The sequence below is a fragment of the Helobdella robusta genome, assembly GCF_000326865.2.
Source record: "Helobdella robusta unplaced genomic scaffold HELROscaffold_36, whole genome shotgun sequence".
Taxonomy (NCBI): domain Eukaryota; kingdom Metazoa; phylum Annelida; class Clitellata; order Rhynchobdellida; family Glossiphoniidae; genus Helobdella; species Helobdella robusta.
This window is the reverse complement of record NW_008704742.1, coordinates 1,272,436-1,294,230: the sequence shown is the minus strand read 5'-3', so window position 1 is coordinate 1,294,230 and position 21,795 is coordinate 1,272,436. Positions and strand designations below refer to the sequence as shown.

The 21,795-nt window shown below is 33.4% G+C and overlaps 1 protein-coding gene across 1 annotated transcript in view; it reads left to right on the top strand.

Annotated features, from left to right (window-relative positions):
• HELRODRAFT_83215 (hypothetical protein) overlaps positions 1-16,881 on the top strand; it is a gene marked incomplete at both ends in the record, with an annotated part of 41,228 nt that extends 24,347 nt beyond the window's left edge. Inside the window, 2 exons of the mRNA XM_009023459.1 lie at positions 7,743-7,894; positions 16,836-16,881. Of these exons, the coding sequence (XP_009021707.1) occupies positions 7,743-7,894; positions 16,836-16,881 (198 nt within the window). The remainder of the gene's footprint in view (positions 1-7,742; positions 7,895-16,835) is intronic.
• Positions 16,882-21,795: the final 4,914 nt, after the last annotated feature.

Here is a 21,795-nt window from a genome sequence, read left to right as displayed (position 1 = left end):
GTGACGGCAGGTCCTGTCCAGAAACTGTTGAATCAACGTAATTATAGAAAAAAAGGATGCAAGAACTGCCACTGACAAGAATTATGATGTTATCACTGAAGTTGTCAATGTTGAATTGTTGATAGTTATGAAAACTATGTCAAAGAAGTCGCTTGTTGCACGCTTTTATACCCAAAAAAAATTTTATTTGAATTTTTTTAACCATATCAACCCATATAAATATTTGCTCCTTAATCGGTTCTGATGTTAGGGTAAGATAGCAACATGGAGTAAGTATATAAAATATTGCTGTCTATATTGATGTCACTGTTTTTGCTGCATCCTCTACATTTGCAAGTGATTGATGGCATTACATCACCTGAGTAGATCAGAAATAACACGACAAATCATGAAACAATTAATTATTTGCCATCCCGCTGTCAGTAATTTTTAAATATAATAAGGATGACAAACAAATTTGTGAAGCGTTACATTTTTTTAAACTGTGGGACACAAAAAATCTATAAAGTTGTTAGAGAAAAATTTGTGAAAGAAAAAAATATTTTGTAGATCTATTCAAGACACAACTGGATTATGAAGTACATCAAATAAAGGAAGAAATGAATGAGGTGCACAAAAAAGTTATTCATAATCAAGAATGATGATGAAGAAAAGGCAATATTGCCGTGCATAATTTAGATGAAAAGTATTAATGCGGAAGTACATCTAGAAGAACTCCTGAAGTAGATTAAGAACTTAGATCTCACAGATGTAAAAACGTTCTTTAGATTAGGTAAAAAACTGAAAATAAAAGCAAACCACGTTTGATTGATATGAAAAATAGGAATGCCGTGAATATAATAATGAAGAATCTTAAAAACTTGAGAGGAACGATGGAGGAATATAAGAGAATTCCATTTTCTCAGGACTTAACTATTAAAAACAGAAGAATCTGCAAAAATTTTGAAGGTATAAGAATACTAACAGAAACCAATACTAAAAATATATCTATTTAGAATAACAGTAATTCCAAATGATCCTCAACCCACCAAGATATTTTGATAATAAGACTTCATTCCAGCATAACATTGAAAACATCGAAAAAGTAGAGGATTTTAAATATTTGGGTTCTCACGTAGGAACAACAGAAAAGGACCTGAATACAGAATCGCGCTAACATGGGTAGCCTTCGACAAACTAAGAACTATATCGTAAGCACCAAAACTTGACAAAGAGTATACGGCTTTGAATCATGGGCTGGACACTTGATTAAAAACTAAAGACTAAAGTGGAAGTTTTCGTTCGAAAAATCTGTAGACTTATGTTTGGTATCCAGCAATCGGAAGTACACAAAACGAACAGAGATCACTACGCGTTTACAGGACAGCAAAAAACATCAAAAGAGAAATCGACTACTCTAATTTATCTGTCAAATCCTCTGAATGCTGAAAAATAAGCACGCAAACAATATTCGCTCTACAGATTTGAATTCAAAACATCAAACCGCATAGGCGTTTCTTTTAAACAGAAATACAGAAAATCTACATTCTTATAAACATCTTAGAAATAAAATAAAAAAAGATATTAGACAATTTAAGATAGAAAAATATTTAAATATTGCCAAAAACATCTATTCAAACCCTAAAGGTTTTTGGAAATTCATTAATGAACAATTAAAAAATAAAAAAAATGCTTAACAAGCGTAGACAATGGAAATGATAGAAACGTGGATGATAACAAACAGGTACATATTACTAATGATCTGAACAAAGCAAATGAGTTAGCTAAATTCTTCAGAAGAGACTTCAATGTGGACATGTATATACGTCTAGAAAAGGAAAAAAATAGAAGAAATGATAATAAGATGACTAATAATCAGCAAAAAAATAGGAAAACTTAACAAATTGAAATTCACTGGTCCAGATGATATTTACTTTAGATTATTCATATAATGCAAAATAACTGAATATATGTTTTATATCCTCAATAAATCTTTGAATCAATGTATGCTTCCTAAAATTTGGAGAGAATGTGTAGTAACAGCTATTCATAAGCAAGAAGATAAACATAGTCTTAAATGTTACATAACAATATCATTAACATGTATAAGTTGTAAACTGTTAAAAGGAATTATTAAAGATAAATTAATTAACCATTTTAATAATAACAATCTATTTCATGTGAATCAATATAGGTTTTAAAAATGGAAATTTGGCTCAGTACAATTGTTAAAGTTAATGGATGATTGGGCAAATACAAAGGATAATGGAAAACAAATTGATGCGGTTTACACAGACTTTCAAAAAGCATTCGACAAAGTATCCCATGCAAAGTTAATATACATGTTAAAAAGGTACTGTGTTACTGGAAATTTATTACTCTGGATAAAGGAATATTTAAATGGTAGAACATATAGAGTAACAAGTCAGAAGAGCATAATGTTCTGGGTGGAGTAGCACATGGAAGTGTTAGGTTCTGTTCTATTTATTGTATATATTAATATTTTTAACGATATTTTCTCAATTTGTAATGGTCTTGATGTTACAATAATGCTTTATGCATATGATGCAAAACTATGCAAAAATTAGAGTCCATAGAAGACAGAGCTATATTACAAACCTGCTAAGATAAATTGTTTGTTTGGCCCAAAAAATGAAACTTAAACATAAATTTTGACAAATGATTTTTATATAAAATTGACAACTTATATATCATTAATGTTAGTACAGTTAATGATAGATCTAGGAGTTACACTCGACAACAATCTTGATTTCAACATTCACGTAGACATTAAAATTAAAATACAGTACAAAATGATAAACAACATAATTTCAAATTTTTATGCATTTCTAATGTCGATACATTTAAATGTTTATACAAAGCACTTGTTAGATCACATTTAAAATATGAAGTTCAAGTATGGTGTCTCTGGAAATAGAAAAACATTGAAAAACTAAAAATATTGCATTCAGATCCGCAAAAGGGTAAATTACAGAGATGGATTGAAACTTTTAAAATTACCTACATTACAGTACAGAAAGATAAGAGGAGATATGATTACGGTATACAGCTTGTCAAATATTTGTAAAAAAGATTATGGACCCAAATTATCAAGAAAATAGAGAATCGAGTCATAGGACATGGAAAAAGATGAATGGGGAGTAGATGTAAAAGAAACACTAAAAAATACGGGTTCTGTAATTGAATAGTTTAGGTATGGAACAATTTAACGGAAGAAATGGTAAACAGTCCAACTACAAATGACTTCAAAAATAAGCTAGATAAATTTTTTTTGCAGATATGAATATTTAACATGAAAACTGTTTGGGAACAACTGTGTGAATGAAGACGAACAAGCGGTTAATGAAAAAATTAATAATTGACGGATGACACGATGGCTGAGTGTTGAATAAACGATTTAATGACATTTTTACTAAATGAATTTTATCTGATTCTAATAATCACTAGCAATATTTTAATTTAAGATATAAGCTTAGTATATACGACTGCTGTGTCTACGTATGCATATATGTGTGGTCATCTGTGAATGTATATGCACGTGTGTATAGTGTAGGTAGGTATAAGTAATATGTTTGTTTTTTTCTTGATTAGTGTATAAGAATGTGTAAATATGTAGATGTCATATATGTATTTGGCTTACTAACCTCATAAAGGACTAATTGGTAACTTATTATTTAAAATTAGGTATAAGACTTACAGCCTGTGCTTGCTGTCAATTATTATTTATTTTAATAACAAATGGGACGTTTAACGTACGCAAAAATTTATCATCTCCGGTAAAAAATTTAATCAATCAACCTTCGTTTATAGTTTCCATCCGTTATGGGTCGGGCTTTTTTTATTCCATTCATCAGTTTCTCTCTCCAAACTGATCTATCCATTGCGCCTGTCTTCACGAGACTAGGTCCTCTGCGTCCGGCACTTTTTTGGGCGACCTCTTGGACGGGTGCCGGGCACCTGGTGCTCAGTAACGGAAATTATTGTATCGTTTTTGCTTCGCTTCACATGGCCAAATCATCGTAGGCGATGACGACGACATGCATCCTTCAACGTGCACAGTACCGATCGGTTCAGGATCTAGGTTGTATGGATATGGTTCCTTAGGTCAAAATACTGCATCCAACGGATCATCTTTATGTCAGTTTGGTGAAGCTGCTGTTCGAGTTTTGTTGTCATCGGCCACGTCTCTGCACCATACATCAGAACAGAGCGTATAGCTGTGTTGTATAGCTCTGAGCGCAGCAGTAGAGAAATGCTACGCCGCATCAGTACCGAGGCAAGAAGGTGCCATCTACCCCACGCCGCACGTATCCGTCCACGAACGGCAGCATCAGCTGTTCCAGTACAATCCAGCATATCTCCCAAATACTGGAATGAAGTAACAGTTCCGATCCCGGTGATCGTATAATTATCTGGGCCCCGTTGTCGTGGGTTGATGCAGGCGGGCATACGAAATCAGTTACTTTCCTCAGTGAGTCGGTAATTATCGAGCATCGTTTGTGACACCACTGCTGACATCGCAGACATTTGATCGAGTTGCTTCCAACTCCAGCCCCACACACCGAACATGGCCAATGACCAGAGACCACAGGCTCAGCGGTACCCCCGGTGATCATAGTTTTTGTTTTGTCTAGGTTTACCTTTAGCTCGTGTTCGGCGAGCTGGGTATTCCAGACCTCAAACTTTCTGGCTGCGTCTTGTTTCGAGGCCGCCGTCAGGACGATATCATCTGCATATATCACATTCTATATGTTATCTGAGCGTATCGTGTGTTATTTCCATATGTTATCTGGTTATCATCTGCATATATCACATTCCATATGTTTGTTAGTACGAACTTATGCTACTAACAAGACACCTTGTTGTGAGTTAAAATAAATAAAACAAACACAATTCAGGTGTAATAAAATATTATCTTTATTCCCACGTGAATCACGAACCGTTTCGTTTACAAGCTCTCAGGAAAAAAATGGGAAGAAGTCGAGAGTGAAACAAAGACATAAACATTAACATAGATTAGGTAACATTGAAAATTGCATTAATCTTTAATAATAATTAATACATAAGATAGTTAATAAATGAATGTTTGATCCCTACAATACTTCCCCACAAAAGGCGGAGCCATTTAAAAATAAAAATATTCATTTCGTTTGTTGAATGTTATTCGCCTCCCTTTTCTGGAGTGTTGGGTTGTTGGTTCCGATGTGGTTGACGTTGGTCTTGTTTCTTGTGTTGTTGTTGCTGTTTCTGGTGTTTCAGTAGATTTTGTGTCTGATGTTGCTGGTTTTGTTGAATCTGTTGTAGAAAGTTTGTTGTTCGTTGTCGAACTATTCTTGTTGTTTATTCTGGTTTTGGCTGTTAGAGGTAATGATAAACAAGCTGGCTTTAATCGATCAATTGACACATTTTGAAAATTTCCTGGTAACAATTCAATTTTAAAGTATTTGTCCTTACGTTCAATCACTTTGCAAAGGCCTGTATATGGTGCTTCCAGTGGACAACGTACTCGATCTACTCTTAACCATACGTGACTACTGTTTGAAAGGTCATTTAGTACGAAAGCTTTTGGGGTAGAGTGATGTTGATTGTTAGTTGTTACGTAGTCATGTAGTTTAAACATTTCTTTTGCTAGTTGTTTGATTTGACTAGATGTTATATCTTTATTTGAATCTGGGAATAAAAATCGACTTGGTAATAACAAGTTGGTTCCTGTACTGCTATTGCTGGAAATATTTCATTTTCACAATATTCCCTCGCAAGAGGCGGCGCCATTCAAATGGAAAAATGTTTGTTTTTTGAGTTGAATTTGATTTTTTTACTCTTCTTTGAAGATGTGGTTGTTGGTACTGATATCGCTGGCGTTTAACTTGTTTCTCGTAATGATGTTGCTTTTGCCGTTGATAATTTGGTTGACATTTATCTTGTTTCATGAGATGTTGATGATGGCGTTGTTGCTGAAAACGCGGTTGCCGTTTTGGTTGCTGGTTCAAATTTTGTTCTGGCCTCTCATGCAACCTTTTGTCCAGCTGCAAACAATTTCTAGAATGAGATGTGTGTGAGGACGATGAACTATGCTCTGCTTTTCTCTTTCTGTGATGATCTTGCTGCTGCTGCTGTTGAACAGGAGAAGGAAGAGAGAGAATTGGAAGGAGAGAATCGTTCATGTGTGAATTTGCTGATGGGATGGTAACATTCTGCTCAGCATTTTGCTGTTGTGATTGTTGGATGTCATTTTCATCTTTGTTCTTGCTCAGGACAACTTTTATTTTATTGGACTCTTCTGGTGGCTGCCTCTCTTCAATTTTGTTTACATTCATCAGATTCAAGTTTATTTTAAAAGATTCTTTTTCTTGGAATTGCTCTGGTTTTGTTTGTTTGAACGTTGATTATAACTCTGCTTTTAGAGCGTCGTAATCTGTTCCTCTTTGCACTTTTAACGACAAATTTGAGACTATATCCAACGGCAGGGAAATTATTACGTGATAGAATCTTGTTGTTTTACACATCACGTTTCGCAATTGAAATTGCATTTCGGAATTCTCGAACCAATCTATTGACGCTGTTTTCTTGAAAAGAGGTAATATGGCAATCGGATCATCATTTGGTTGGAACATTGTTTTCGTTTTGATCTTACCACGTGGATTTTCGTATTTCTTTTTACGTCGGATTTTCGTTCAAATCACGTCGGGTTTTCGTTCAAATCACGTTGGATTTTCGTTCAGATCACGTCGGGGTCACCAATTTGTTAGTACGAACACCTTGTTGTGAGTTAAAATAAATAAAACAAACACAATTCAGGCGTAATAAAATATTATCTTTATTCCCACGTGAATCTCGAACCGTTTCGTTTACAAGCTCTCAGAAAAAAAAAGGGGAAGAAGTCGAGAGAGAAACAAAGACGTAAACATTAACATAGATTAGTTAACATTGAAAATTGCAATAATCTTTAATAATAATTAATACATAAGATAGTTAATAAATGAGTGTTTGATCCCTACATGTTGTCTGAGCGTATCGGTTTGGTTATTACTTCCATCACCGTGATGAAGAGCTCCGATAAACAATTTAAATTAAAAGAACTTATTCGTTCTACGTGTTTTTTCTATCCAGTTAGCTTGAATTTTTTGTTGAAACCACTATTTTGCTTTCTATTATTGTTGTAAAACCTTTGTTATCGTCCTATTTGTTTTATTTCAAAATCAATCTCATTTTTCAAATTTACTTGTAAAGCCTCAGAGGAATACGTTTCCTGTTTTTTTAAGGCTCACCTATCCCATTGAAGTTTTATTTTACCACGTTATTTATAAATTTACACAGTGGGTCAAGATTTGTGGTATTGTGGCTAACGAATTTTTTTTCTGCATCTTATTTTTGGCCGATTTTGGACATAAAAAGATGCTTTTTCTGATGAAACAATGAGTTTTACTCACTTTCATTACACTTTTATTTAGGCTCTTCTATTAATTAGTCAGCCACTTCTATTAATCTCATATCATCTATTACCTAGTGACCTGTGTATGCTTTTATGAGCTCTCAAAACTTAGAAAATTCTCTTAATTTTTCAATTATTACACTTTTTGAAACGTATAATTGCATTTTTAGGGATTTTTCCTCAACTCATTGCCTGTTTAGCTAGACTTGAGATTAGCTCAGGAAAGATGTTTCTTTAGATTGTTACTTTTATTGGAAAGAACTGAACATGTTTCAAAATATCCTTATAACTTTTAAATCTCTTCAACCAGGACTTGAAAAAATCATTCCTTCTGGTGTATGCTAACAAACAAGATTTAAAAGGCGCAATGACTGCTGCAGAAATATCATACCAGCTTAATTTAACATCAATTAAGGAGCAAGGATGGCATATACAAGGATGTTGTGCCCTTACCGGGGAAGGGTGGGTGGAAGTGTTTTTTTTATGATTTTTATGATAATTTTTCATTAAGTTTTATTTCAAATGACAGTTTTAAAAATTTGATTTTCAATATTATTTTATTTTAAAATGTCAACAATTTATCTAATAATTTTTCAAGCTAATTCTCAATCTTTAGTCTTTCTCGTATCACCAATATTAAATTTTTATTTGAATTTTGAATCACTATTAATCACTGTTTATACGGTGTGCAGAGGTTCAACAATTAGTTTGCTTTGTGGAAAAAAAATTGAAACGTAAATGTGTGATGTCGCGCCCGGTGAAAGTGGAGTATTTGTGGTTACTAACAAAATTCTTGTTTTTAAGTCTGTTATTAACTCTACACCTGCGCTTTGATTGACGGCATATATATATATATATTAAGCGCATTATAAATTGAAATTTCTCAAAAGCGCTCTCTATTATAAATGAAATCAGTGAAGGTCAATAAAGTACAAATCAATAAAGTATTTCTATGTCAAAATAAATATGTTTTTAAGTTCCTCTTAAAATCATCAAGCTTTAGTCCAGGCATTCTGAGCGATTGCGGAAGACTGTTCCAGGCAATTGGTCCTGACACGGCAATATTTCTAGTTGCAGTTTGTAGTTTAGTAGTTGTCACTGCCAGTAGGTTGGCATAGTCTGATCTCAATTTTACACCTGTTGAAGAAGCTGGTTTTTTTAAAGATTTTATTAGATATACTAGTAACAACCCGTTCAAAGCCTTATACAAAGTCACACAAATCTTATAGTTGATTCTTTTTTTCACTGTTAGCCAATGTAGGTCTCTTAAAATGGGTGTCACATGGTCATACTTTCTACGTTCAACAGTTATTTTTGCAGCTCTATTCTGTATCGATTGAAGAAAAGCAATAGATCTATCTGGTAATCCATTGAACAAGCTATTACAGTAGTTTAACCGTGAATAAACGAACGCATGAATTAGTGTTTGCACGGTTGTTTGATGTAAATATTTTTGAACGCGTTATAACTGGCAAAGCTGATAAGAACATGATTTAGATATGGTTTTTATATGATCTTTGAAAGATAATCTCGAGTCAAAAATACACCCTAGGTTTGTTGCATTTTCACAGAATTGTATTTCATTATTATCAATTTTGACTGAATTAATATTAATTTTAGAAAGCTGTTGCCATGTACCGACAGGTAAAAATTGAGTTTTATCTTGATTCAATTTGAGACAATTTCTTGACATCCATGTACCTATTTTAGTCAAGCATTCAATGAGATTTTCAACTTTACTTTCAAACAGTTCTGGTTCACTGCTAACTATGTCATCAGCGTACGTATGATATGAAAATCCAAAGGATTCTATTACTTCATATACTTCAGCAGTGAACAGTACAAACAGAATAGGTTCCAGGACTGAGCCTTGTGGTACACCAGATGACATTGCTTCAATACCAGATAATTTGTTCCCGAAAAAAACCTGCTGAGTTCTGCCAAACAAGTATGAATTGAACCAATTAGCTACAACTCCAGTAACTCCGTAATCATATCGTAGGCGATTCATCAGTATTTGATGGTCTACGCATTCGAAGACAGCACTCATGTCCAAGAATGTAAGCAACGAAACATATTGTTTATCAATTGCATTAAACAACTCAGATATAACATACAACAGTGCTGTTTCAGTTGAGTGATAACGTTTATATCCAGATTGAAATACTGGTATTAAGCTATTTTTGTGTAGATGAATCAGTAGCTGACTGGCAACAACTCGTTCAATAACTTTAGAAACGAAGCAAATGTTTGATATGGGTCTGTAACTTTTCATTTCATTCCTATCATCTTTCGTTTTCTTCAAGACAGGTGTAATAACTGCGTGCTTACATTTATTCGGAAATACTCCCTCTTGCAAACATAAGTTAACGAGGCTTGCGAGAAAAACAATAAAAGTATCTATATGTTTTTTATGCACATGAGTTGGAAAAACATCTAACATACAGGTTTTAGCCGATAGATCAAGCACAATTTTCTTTATGTCTAGTTCCTCAACGCAGCAAAATTTGTGAGCAGACAATTTTCGGTACATCTGTCAAAAGTAGGTTTTTCGTTAATACTGATAGTATGTTTGATCCGATCGGTCTTTTCTTGGAGAAACACATAAATTGAGGAGCCGTGATGTCAACATTATCATAAAGTAAGCTATGGTTACCTTTACAAAGAATTTTGTTTACTACGTTCCATAGACCCTTTTTATCACCATTACTATCAGCAATCAACGTTTTCCAGTAATCATTTTTTTTTATTGAAAATAGTTTGGTTTTATTTTTCAAAGAAGCAATCCATTCATTCCATTCTGATGAGATGACAAACAACATCTGTATTTCCTTTCTTTACTTTACAATTATTTATAAAGATCACTGCGTTTTTTTGACAAAAAAAAAAAACAAAAACGTATTGGAGCAACACGAACATTTAAAAAACTAAATAATTTTAAAAGAAATTTTCCATCAACAAAAGAAGCAAACAGTTGTCAACAAGAATGGACCAACAAAAATTATAGCCAGAAACTTGAGAACAACATTAACATCTACCTCAATAACGCTTCGAACAACCAAGAAAGTATTGGAGCAACACGAATATTTAAAAAACTAAATCTTAAAAGAAATTTTCCATCAACAAAAGAAGTAATAACGTTATTAATAATGTTTTGTCAAATATTAAAAGTTTTTTATTTAACCTTAATAAACTTCATCAAGACGATGAAAGTCTCGTTAAAAACTGAGAAACTCAACTACGTAGTGATCTTTATAAATAATTGTATTTATGATAGTATAAACTCTATATATATATATATATATATATATATATATATATATTATTATCAAACACCTATAAAGCGCCTATTAAAATAAATATCTCTCACAAGCGCTATCGAAAAAAGAAAAATAATAAACGAACAGTGAAATAATGTGCATCCTATCAATAGACGATATGATACAATCAATTACAATCGTTCATCGCAAATAGATAAGTTTTCAAATTCTTTTTGAAATCAACAATGTTCATCTTTGACATTCTCATCGACATTGGCAGACTATTCCAGACGATTGGTCCCGACACTGCAATGTCTCTAGACGATGTCTGCAGCTGCGTAGTTGGTACAATCAACAAATTGACGTCATCTAATCGCATGCGTCTGCCAGTCGAAGACAGCGGCTTCTTTATGAATCTATCAGCCAGGTATTCTGGGAGTTGTCCGTTTATGGCCTTGTACATAATGACGCATATTTTGTAAAAAATTCGTTTCTTCACTGTTAGCCAATGGAGGCTATTCAGAATTGGCGTCACATGATCGTATTTTCTGCCTCTAACAATCACCTTTGCAGCTCTGTTCCTAATAGACTGGAGGTCAGCGATAGACTTTTCTGCATAAAACAGACTGTTGCAATAATCCAATCTCGAGAGGACAAACGCATGAACCAATGATTGTGTTACAGTTTGATCCAGATATTTTCTTATTCGGTATATTTGTTGAAGTTGTGCTGAACATGATTTAGATTGCGATTTTATGTGGTCACAAAGTTTTAATTTAGTGTCAAAAATACATCCCAAATTGGTAGCCTTCTTGCAAAATTTTATCTCATTATCTTCAATCATTATTGAATCAATTTTTACTTTTGATTGCTGCTGCCAGGTGCCCACTTGTAAAAACTGTGATTTATTTTGATTAAGTTTTAGACAATTTTTTGACATCCATGTGTCAACTTCAGCCAAACATTTTATTAGTCTTTCAACTGCACTTTTGAACTGATCTGATTCACTGCTAACTATTATTTGAATGTCGTCGGCATATGCATGATAAGAAAAACCAAAAGTATCAATTACATTAAATACATCAGCTGTATACAGTATGAACAAAATAGGTCCAAGTATTGAACCTTGTGGCACTCCGGATGACTTTGTTTTTACACTAGACAGATGCCTTTTGAAAAATACCTGTTGAGTCCTTCCAGTCAAATAGGAGTCGAACCACTTGATAACAGTTCCAGCAATGCCAAAATCGTGAATTAATCTGTTCAATAGAATTTGATGATCGACACAGTCAAACGCTGCACTCATGTCCAAAAATGCGAGTAGAGCAATATTCTGTTTGTCGATGGAGGCAAATAATTCGGACAAGACATATAACAATGCCGTTTCTGTAGAATGGTAACGTTTATATCCAGATTGATGAATCGGGAACACATTATGTTTATTTAAATGATTTACAAGTTCACCTACTACGACACGTTCTATGATTTTGGAGATGAAACAAATGTTAGATATTGGTCTGTAGTTTCCGAGCTCATTAAAATCTGCGTTTGTTTTTTTCAAGATGGGTATCACAACCGCATGCTTGCAAGAAACAGGAAGTGCTCCAGCACACAAACATAAATTAACTAAACTTGTGAGAAACGAGATGAAGAGGTCTATATGTTTTTTCAAAATGTGAGTAGGAAGGACGTCTAACATGCAAGATTTAGATGGCAGATTAAGAACAATTTTTTTTACATCTTCTTCTGAAACCACTGCAAAATTTGAAAACAAAGAGCCACTGTTTAATTTACATCCATCAAAAACTGGTTTGTCAACTACTTTGGTGTCTCGTTTTATGTTGTTGATTTTTTCTTCAAAATGATCAATAATTGAGAACAAGTGATGTCTACATGTTCCTGAGACGATTCATTATCATAATTCTTGCAAATGATTTTATTAATTACTTTCCACAAATTTTTAGGGTTTCCGTCGTTTTCTTTTACCAGTGTTTTCCAATAACAATATCTTTTTTTTAGAGAAACATTTAGTTTTATTTCGCAAAGCAGCAATCCACTCACTCCGACAGGCAGATGATAAATATTTTCTATATTTCCTTTCTTTCTGTCGACAATGTTTTTTAACTGCTCTGCATTCATCATCAAACCAAGGAGTTATCAAATCGCATCTGTGTTCTATAAAGGGAAGAGGCGCAACTTTATCAACAATTTTCTTCATCTCATCATTGAAAAGTTCAAATTCAAAATTTACGTCGTGACTCTGACATGGCTTTGATAACGGAGAATTTGCAACATACGAAAAAAACAGATTTTCATCAAGTTTACTCCACGATCTAGCTAATCTGCGAACTTTTTTAAGACATATTCTTTTAATTGGTTTGCTAAGATATATCAAACTGTGGTCGGAGTACACACCACTAGGAAATATATTACTAATAGAAACATGAAAATTTTCAGAACAAACAACCAGGTCGAGTGTTCCACCTCGTTCGTGAGTTCGCTCACTGATCACGTTGGTTAAATTAAACGTTTCAAATAGATCAAGTAGTCTGTTTGCGTGATGATCATTGCATCTTTCAATGTGAAAATGTTAAAATCACCAACCAACAATATGCTCGAACTTAGGAGTGTTATGTTATCTAAAACTTTTGACAATTCTTCGATAAATAATGCATTCACTTGAACTGAACCAGGTGTGTATAGAGATAACAAAACAAAATCTTTACTGTTTATAACAAATTTGAGAGCGACAACTTCGAACGTGTCAAAAGGAGGCAGATTAATCTTTTTATATTTGAAGTTTGATTTAAAGAATACTATTATTCCCCCATGATGCGGATCATTCAACCTCAAGAAATCAACATATCTAAACCCAGGTGGCATCGATGACTTTACTGATACATTTTCTGTGGAACCATGCCACGTTTCTACCAAAACAAGAATGTCTAAGCCGTCTTGAATCATTTCGTAAACTTTATCCGAATTTGAATTAATTGATCTAATGTTTAACATTCCCAGCAATACATTACAATCACTCATCACATCATTTCTAGACATCACCTCTTCCGTGCTTATGCTACTGGTGTGTTTTGTTTCGTTTTCATTGGAAACGACACTATTTTCCATCTTCCAACCGGTCCTCTGACCCGGAATAAAAAACCTCGTTTATCATCAGATTCCAATTTCTTAGCTTTTTCAACCAGCATCTTGTATTCCTGTCTTTGTTCTTTTGTTAAGTCATCGCTTAGTCCAATGCCTGCATATTCTTCAGCCAGTGATTTTATTTTATACACGTTTTTCATTATTAAACTTTTGATCCCAATATTTTCAAGTTTTACCAACAAAGGTCTGATTTTATTTTCATCCTTCTTACCAAGCCGTGTTATCTTAAGAATATTTTTTTCCGTTACATCATCTGTTAAGTGTTTAAATATTGTCTCAACATTAGCACGATCGCCCTCTTTTAAGCGAAATATAATCAAGTTTGTTTTTTTTCCTTTGTTTCATTCACTTCAGCAAGAGTTTTCTGTACTATCTTGACCTCATTGTTGATGCTGTCTACATTTCTCTTTACAATGCTTGCAAATGTAACAGTCATTTCTTTCTTCATACTATCGATTTCACTGCGAAGACCGTCGTCAGAGCGGTTAACCTGACTAAACTTGTTTTCATTTGAGTTTATTATTGATTTTATGTTTTCAATTTCTGATTTAACCATCATGTTCATTTCGTCCAGTTTATTTATTTTCTACAACATTTCGTCTTTATTTACATCCAATTTTGCTAACATTTCATATCTACTGGTATTAATTGATTTTAACAACGAATTCATATCAAATAGCTGATCTAAACAACTTTCACAAAACCATTTCAGGCCGCTGCAAATCTTTAAAAAATCTTTAATATTTTCAGAAAACTTTGTGCTGTCATTGATGCATTTGACATGTGTGATACATTCACAACGACTGCAATGTATAGCCTCTTTAGCAGGAACAACTTGCGTACATTTAACACATTTACGTAGAGACATAGTTGAAGAAGGCTTTATAACCTGATAGCACAAACACGTGTCTCAAGCAAAATTCAACTTATTCAACTTATTACGATTAACTAAATAACGAAAAAGCGAACTATTTAAAACTAGATAACTTTGAAATTAATTACTATGATTAATTCAACAGAAAAGATTAGCTTTGATTAACAGAAAATCCTTCAAAATCGATTAAAATCAAAATATTAAGCATAAGTGAATAAACGTGCTATATATATATATATATGTTGGTAATAGACCATAATTTTTACCGAATGTTTGGCGTTAATATGTTTGTAGTTCGTTTTTTCGATTTTTCTCACTAAAGTTTTTTGGTGAACGTTTAGTTTATTAAAATTCAAAATAAACTTATTTTTCGAATTCATGCTGCAAATAAGGCCATATTTCGATTCCGAATGAATCATCATCAGTGCTCCTTGCTGTATATATAGGGAAATATTGACTTTGTCAAGATGAACTTTTACGTTGTAAAAAATTAGCTTTGGTGTTGTAAAATTGAACTTTGATGCGAATTAGTTGTCAGGTTTCTTTATTGGCTGGTCATCTTCTTTGGTCTCCTTTTCTTCATCGATAGCATCATATTCTTCTTTGTCACTATTGTTTATTTTTGGTTTATTGATGTCAATTAGCCGTGAAATCCTCGACAGCAACACCAAAGTAATTTACTAGAACAGCAACTATACGCATCTTAAAATTGCAGAAGCAGACCTAATTTACATCAATAAACCAAAAATAAATATACAACAAAAAATGACAACCTCACTTCCAACCCGGCGCTTAACCAACAACGAAAACAAAGAAGTAATAAAAACTATCATTGTAAATAGTGACAAATTGCTCTATTACTTTCTAAGCTCTGCAATCTTTTTCTAGAAAACAACATTTTTTCAATTTCTTTAAAGATAGCTCAAATTCTACTTTTACTGAAAATATCTAACCTTGATCCATCTGACCCTTCTAATTACTGTCCCATTTCCAACCTTTCAACTTTTTCTAAATTACTTGAACAGCTTATCAAGTGTTCCCCCTCATCACACGTTCTCTTGGCTGATTCTTCTCTCTCCTCAACCTCTAAACTTAAATTTTTAGGCTTAACTTTTGACTTTTCTCTATCTTTTAATTCTTATGTCTTAGCTTTGATCAAATCTTGTAACTATTATACGTTGACTATTCGTCATATTCGTAATTTTCTCACTGAAGATATTGCTTCTTCTTTGGCTTGATGTTTCGTACTATCAAGTTTAGATTATTTTAATTTTCTTCTCTACGGTCTTCCTTCATACCTTTTAACTTTATTTCAAAGAGCTCAAAATAGAGTTGCAAAAGTTGTTTTAAATATCAGTAATTTATCTTCCAGCACAGATTCACTCATTCAACTACATTGGTTACCAGTACGTCAGCTCATTATATTTAAACTCGCCTTCTTCACATACAAGTTACTTAATACATCTCAACCATCACATCTTCATCAACTTATACCGCGTCGCTCATCAACTTGTCAACTTCGTTTTTCTTCATATACTCAGTTGCATCAACCTGTAAGCAATTCATCTGTTGTCAACAAATGTTTTACATACAGCTCCCCTTCCATATGGAATGGTTTGCCTGCCATTATTCGTCAACAGCCAACCATCAAACTTTTTAGGAAACGATTAAAGAACTTTTTTTTTATCCAGGCCTACGGAAACGTCAAAAGTCATTATTTTTCAGAGCGCCCCCTGAAGCTATGCATAGGACGCGATATAAATTAATAATAATTATAATGTGCAGATCTTAAAAATTATTATATATTTTAAAACTGAATACTCCTACAATAAAATATTTAACAAAATATTACATTAAATTTGACAAAAAATGTTTTACCCTCAGCATCAAAATCTGGTTAATTCTAATTGAAAACACTATTTTTAACAGAATCGTTTGAAAAAACTAAATTAACCAATAAAGTTGTCGACATTTTTTTAACAAATCCAAGCCTTTACACAACTTTTGTAACGCTTTGATGTTTTTGAATGTTTGATCGTGTAGCTTGAATTTGTTGACTAAACATGATTAAAACTAGAAAATACATTCAATAAATTAAATTATTCAGGTTGTATCAAGGTCTGGATTGGATTGGTAGTCGAATCAAAAGGTAATCTCAAGAGCCATCAAGTGGCTTTGATGGCAGAGTTCATGAGATGTTCTTTTTGTTTTAAACATATGCACCGAAAAGGGACATGGATATTTGATTTTTATTTTCAAATAATAAAATATTTTGTTACGGGGTTTTTTGTCATTTTGACCAGTTTTGGGTTGATAAATTGTTTTACAAGAAATTATGTCTATTCGCAATAAATTGATATCAGTGTGTTGATGATTGATGTTAACGTGTCATCATTTGCTGAATGCGTTCTATTACGGTCTTCAATAAATCTTGCGAACAAGTATTTTTGTACCGTGCGGTATGTCAAACCATTGGAATTTTTAAGTTGTTGACGATTTTTTATCATTGGCGGTTTAAATTTAGTTGAAACTATGCTCCATTGTTGTTTAATTTGTTAAATTGCAACGACTCACGAAGAAATGTGGAAAAAAGTTATTTTTTAACAGTTGTTAAGATTTCGAATGTTTAAATTTTTTTCTCGCATTTTCAAGATTTATTTCACTTTAAACTGTCTAAGAAAGAATTCAGAGAACGGCGATCAGTGGCAGAGCTGATTTTCCGTATACATAACGTCACATTGATAGTACCAATTAGTGCCAACGGAATTGGAAATTCCCGGTGGGCCGGCCTGCCAGAAAAAAATATTTTAAGATTTATCAGAAATTATCTTTAATTGTATGTCAGCTTCAAATGTTAATTTATATTGAATATAACCCAACTGAAACAGCAAAATCATTACATAAGTGTAATATATTTATATAATAAGCTGGAAAAGGAGATGGTGCTAAGTCTGAAATTTATTTTGCAAGGATCTATAAATTTCTTAAAATTTGCAAATTAAAAACGGTAAATAAGAGAAAAGAAATATTGACATTGAAGTGCAGTCTCTTTTGAAAGAAAAAAGTTTTATTGCCAACTAACCGCTTAAAATTGTGATAGATAAATTTCATGTCGTTGTTTGCAAAGTGGTTATTATGGGTCAAGTAATTAATAGTTTAAAACAGGTATTCTCTGAGCGTATTAATGTGTTATTTTGTTTATATCTAAAAAATTTTGCAGAACTTTTGAGATTACCTAGTGATGCGCTGCAACACTTGAGTGGGTTGCTGAAAAAAATTGATATTACTCCAACCAAAAATCATTTCAAACTAAATTATTGGATTTTGCAATCAATCAATCATCGTTTAGTGTCCAGAGACCCAGTTCCCCTGAGGTAGGACGTTGTTTTCTTTGCCATCAATTTTTTACGCCAAATTAGACGATCAGTTGTATACATTTCATTTAAATTTAGAGCTTTTATATCTTGCTCGATTGTTTGCGACCAGGACTTCTTTGGAAGGCCTTTGGGACGTGTGCCAGGTACTTCAACATCTGCAAGAGAAGTTATGGCACTGTTTTCACTTTGTTTGACATGACCAAACCACCACGGCATTCGTCCTTTATATCATCTTAACCAGCACGACGCAGGATTTCGGTAGATTTGATGTGGTCTTTCAGACTAATTCGTTGCATCCATTGGAGCTTTTCAAATTGGTTCGTTGAAGTTGTTGTTCCAATTCGGTTGTCATTGGTCATGTTTCTGCACCATATAACAACACCGGACGTATCACAGATTTATAAAGCCTTTATCGTAGTGGTAGTGGGATGTAACGCCGCATCAATATAGAAGCAAGGAGATGCCATTTATTCCAGGCTGCACGTATGCGTGCTCGAACGGCAGCTTCAGCTGTTCCAGTACAATCCAGAACATCTTCTAGATATTGAAACGATATGACTTTCTCTACCTTAATGGCTTCAAAAACATTGCTATTTCGAACTTGTTGTTGTGGGTTGATGCAAGCAGGACAAATAAAATTGGACACTTTATTTTTATTACCAATTATTTTTGAACAACGTTTGTGGCACCACTGGTTACACTGCTGACACTTGATTAAATTACCTACACCAGCTTTACAAACTGAACAGGGCCATCGTCCAGTAGCTGTGGATTGGATGGGTTCACCAGTGTTTATTGCTTTGGTTTTGCTGATGTTGACTTTGAATCCATGATCGGCAAGTCTGGTGTTCCAATCTTCAAACATCTGTGCTGCATTCTGCTCAGACGTGGCTGTTAAAACAATATCATCAGCATATATTAGATTCCAAATGTCACCAGTGCGTATCGGTTTTGTGATTTCTTCCATCACAGTTATAAATAACAGTGGACTGAGAATCGAGCCTTGATGAACTTCAACGCCGATGTCAAATGCATCTGTGTTTCCAACCGTTGTACTGACGAGAGTCTTAGTATTCGTATACATTTCCATCACAAGTCGAACAAGATATTCTGGAATGAGTTGTGGACGTAGATTCCACCTGATTGCTTCACGAGGATAATGTCATATGTGAGTCCACAGGGCCCTGCTGCTTTTTCATCCTTGAATTCTGTACGTGTCATCAGCGTATTGATGAAAGAGTAAACTAAAAGTGTTAATGATATTAGAAATAGGAGAGGTATAAGTAGTGAAAAAAATGGGACAAAGGACAGATCCTTGGGGGAATTCCAGTAGATAAGGTGAAGTTAGAAGAAGAGTGGGAGCCAAGTTTAATATATTGATAACGTTTAGAAAGGTAAGATTGAAACCAAGAAGAAAAAATCACAAAGCCGATACGCACTGGTGACGTTTGGAATCTAGTATATGCTCATGATATTACTTCAAAAGCCTGGATGTCAACAGTCTATTATTATTATTGTTATTATTAATTTAAATTAAAAGGCAGAGAGGAAGGCCGTAGAGAAGAGAATTACAATAATCTAAGCGTGATAGTACGAGACATCGAGCCAATGCAGAAGCAATATCTTCAGAGAGAAATTTACGAATATGACAAACAGTCCACATATAATAGTTACAAGATTTGATCAAAGCTAAGAGATGAGAATTAAAAGATAGAGAAGAGTTAAGCCTAAAAATTTAAGTTTAGAGGTTGAGGAGAGAGAAGAATCAGCCAATAAAACGTGTGACAGAGAGAAACATTTGGTTTGATAAGCTGTTGCGGAGTGCCAAGAAACATTACTACAGATTTGTGGGGAATTAACTGAAGAAAATTTGGTAAAGGCCATAGTACATGCATTTAAGTTGTCAAGCTGAGATATTCATTGCTTTGTCCAATTAGAACATCTATTTTGTTTAGAAAATAGTTTGGTAATATTTTTTTTTAGAAGTTGAGGACAGGTAGTCGAGTGCATTGGCAATTAAGCATGATCGATCTGTATGGCCGACCCCACGGATCTTTTTCCACTTCGTTGATGAGTTCCATTCAGCATTTTTTTTACTGTTTTTGATAGCCTTGTTGAGTTCGAGACAAGCTTTTTTGTAAGCTCATTTCAGTTCAAGATATTTGCTTTCTTCCAGGCATGCTGTGATGTCCTTCTCGCTTTAAGGCATTCTTTTTTACAAGCATTTATATTTTCGTTCCACCAGTAAACCGATGAGCCCTTTTTACATTATGTTTACTGGACTTACTCGCATCACAAGCTTTTACCAATTTTCTTATTAAGACCTCTGCTTTTTTTCAGCATTTTGTACGGCAATTGGTTCTCGATTAAAAGCAGCCATGAAAGCAGTTGGGTCACCAAACTTTGCTTTTCATCTAACAGCATTTGTTTTTGTCTGCTTCCATCCAGAGATGGAATTGGTAGTCACCTCCCAAAACAGTGCACAGCGGTCGCTTGATGTGTAAGCGTCCATTACCTCCCAGTTTTTCTTTACCAGGCAATAACTAACAAAGGTGAGATCTACATACCATGAAACTTGCTTCTTCTCTACTAAATACAGGTTTATCCCCGCTATATAACAGAACTACGTCCAATAAAGCCATGGCTTCTAAAAGCGCTTTTCTTCTTGCATTAGTTTCTTAGCTACCCCAATCCACCGCCTGAGCATTAAAATTTCAGGCTATAGTACAGAACCTGCCTCAAATTTTGAATCAGTCGATCAAGGTAGTTAAATTCTTCAAGAGAAAGACTGGGCAGAGCATAGCAGCTATAGAGATGTAAGCCTTCTAGGTTTTTAATTACATTCTTAAAGGGTAATTAGCATATAATGTATGTGTGCCATTAAGCTATCGGAATCTATCATTGATACACAGTCCCTTAGTGATGTACACACGTGGTTAATATTATTCACAGAATAAAGCTCTTGGCAATCCATGATGTTTAAAAAATTCGTTAAAAGTGTGGCGATTTATTTTTTTAGCGAGTTCAAACCGGCTCAGGCAAGGTTTTGCGATGGTTTTTTTGAGGTTCGAGTGTGAGGTAAAAGTTTATAACTTTATATTATAAGTGTTCGATATTAATTTATTATTATTTGTGTAAGGTATTCATCTTTTTATCTACGTAATTCACTTCCTACTTTTTTTTCATAATATTATTAATAATTAATTTTATATATATACTTAAAATTAGTAAAATATTAATTATTAATAAAGATGTTTGCTGGTTTATTAATTAAAAAAATATTTCAAAAGAACAGTAAATACATAAATTACAAATTAAATTTTTTTATTATACTTTAATTTTAGTTAGTTAAAAATTTTGTAAATTTGTTGGATATCCCATACATTTTAAATTTTAAAAGTTGTATTTCACTATTGACTATATATATGCCTATGTTCTATTTCTGGTTTATGGAGGGCATCTATGTTTGCCAAAATCTTTATATAAAAGATTTTTTTTATTGCCCTTGGATTGGACTTAATAGATAAAAATAATTTTAATATATAATATAACATAATATAAAATTTATAAATGAATAAATATATATGTATAATTACTGTCACACTTCCTGAACAAACATCTATGCATATACAACAAAAATCTCTATATAACAGATTTTTTTATTCCTTTAGACTTGGAAAATTACATGTA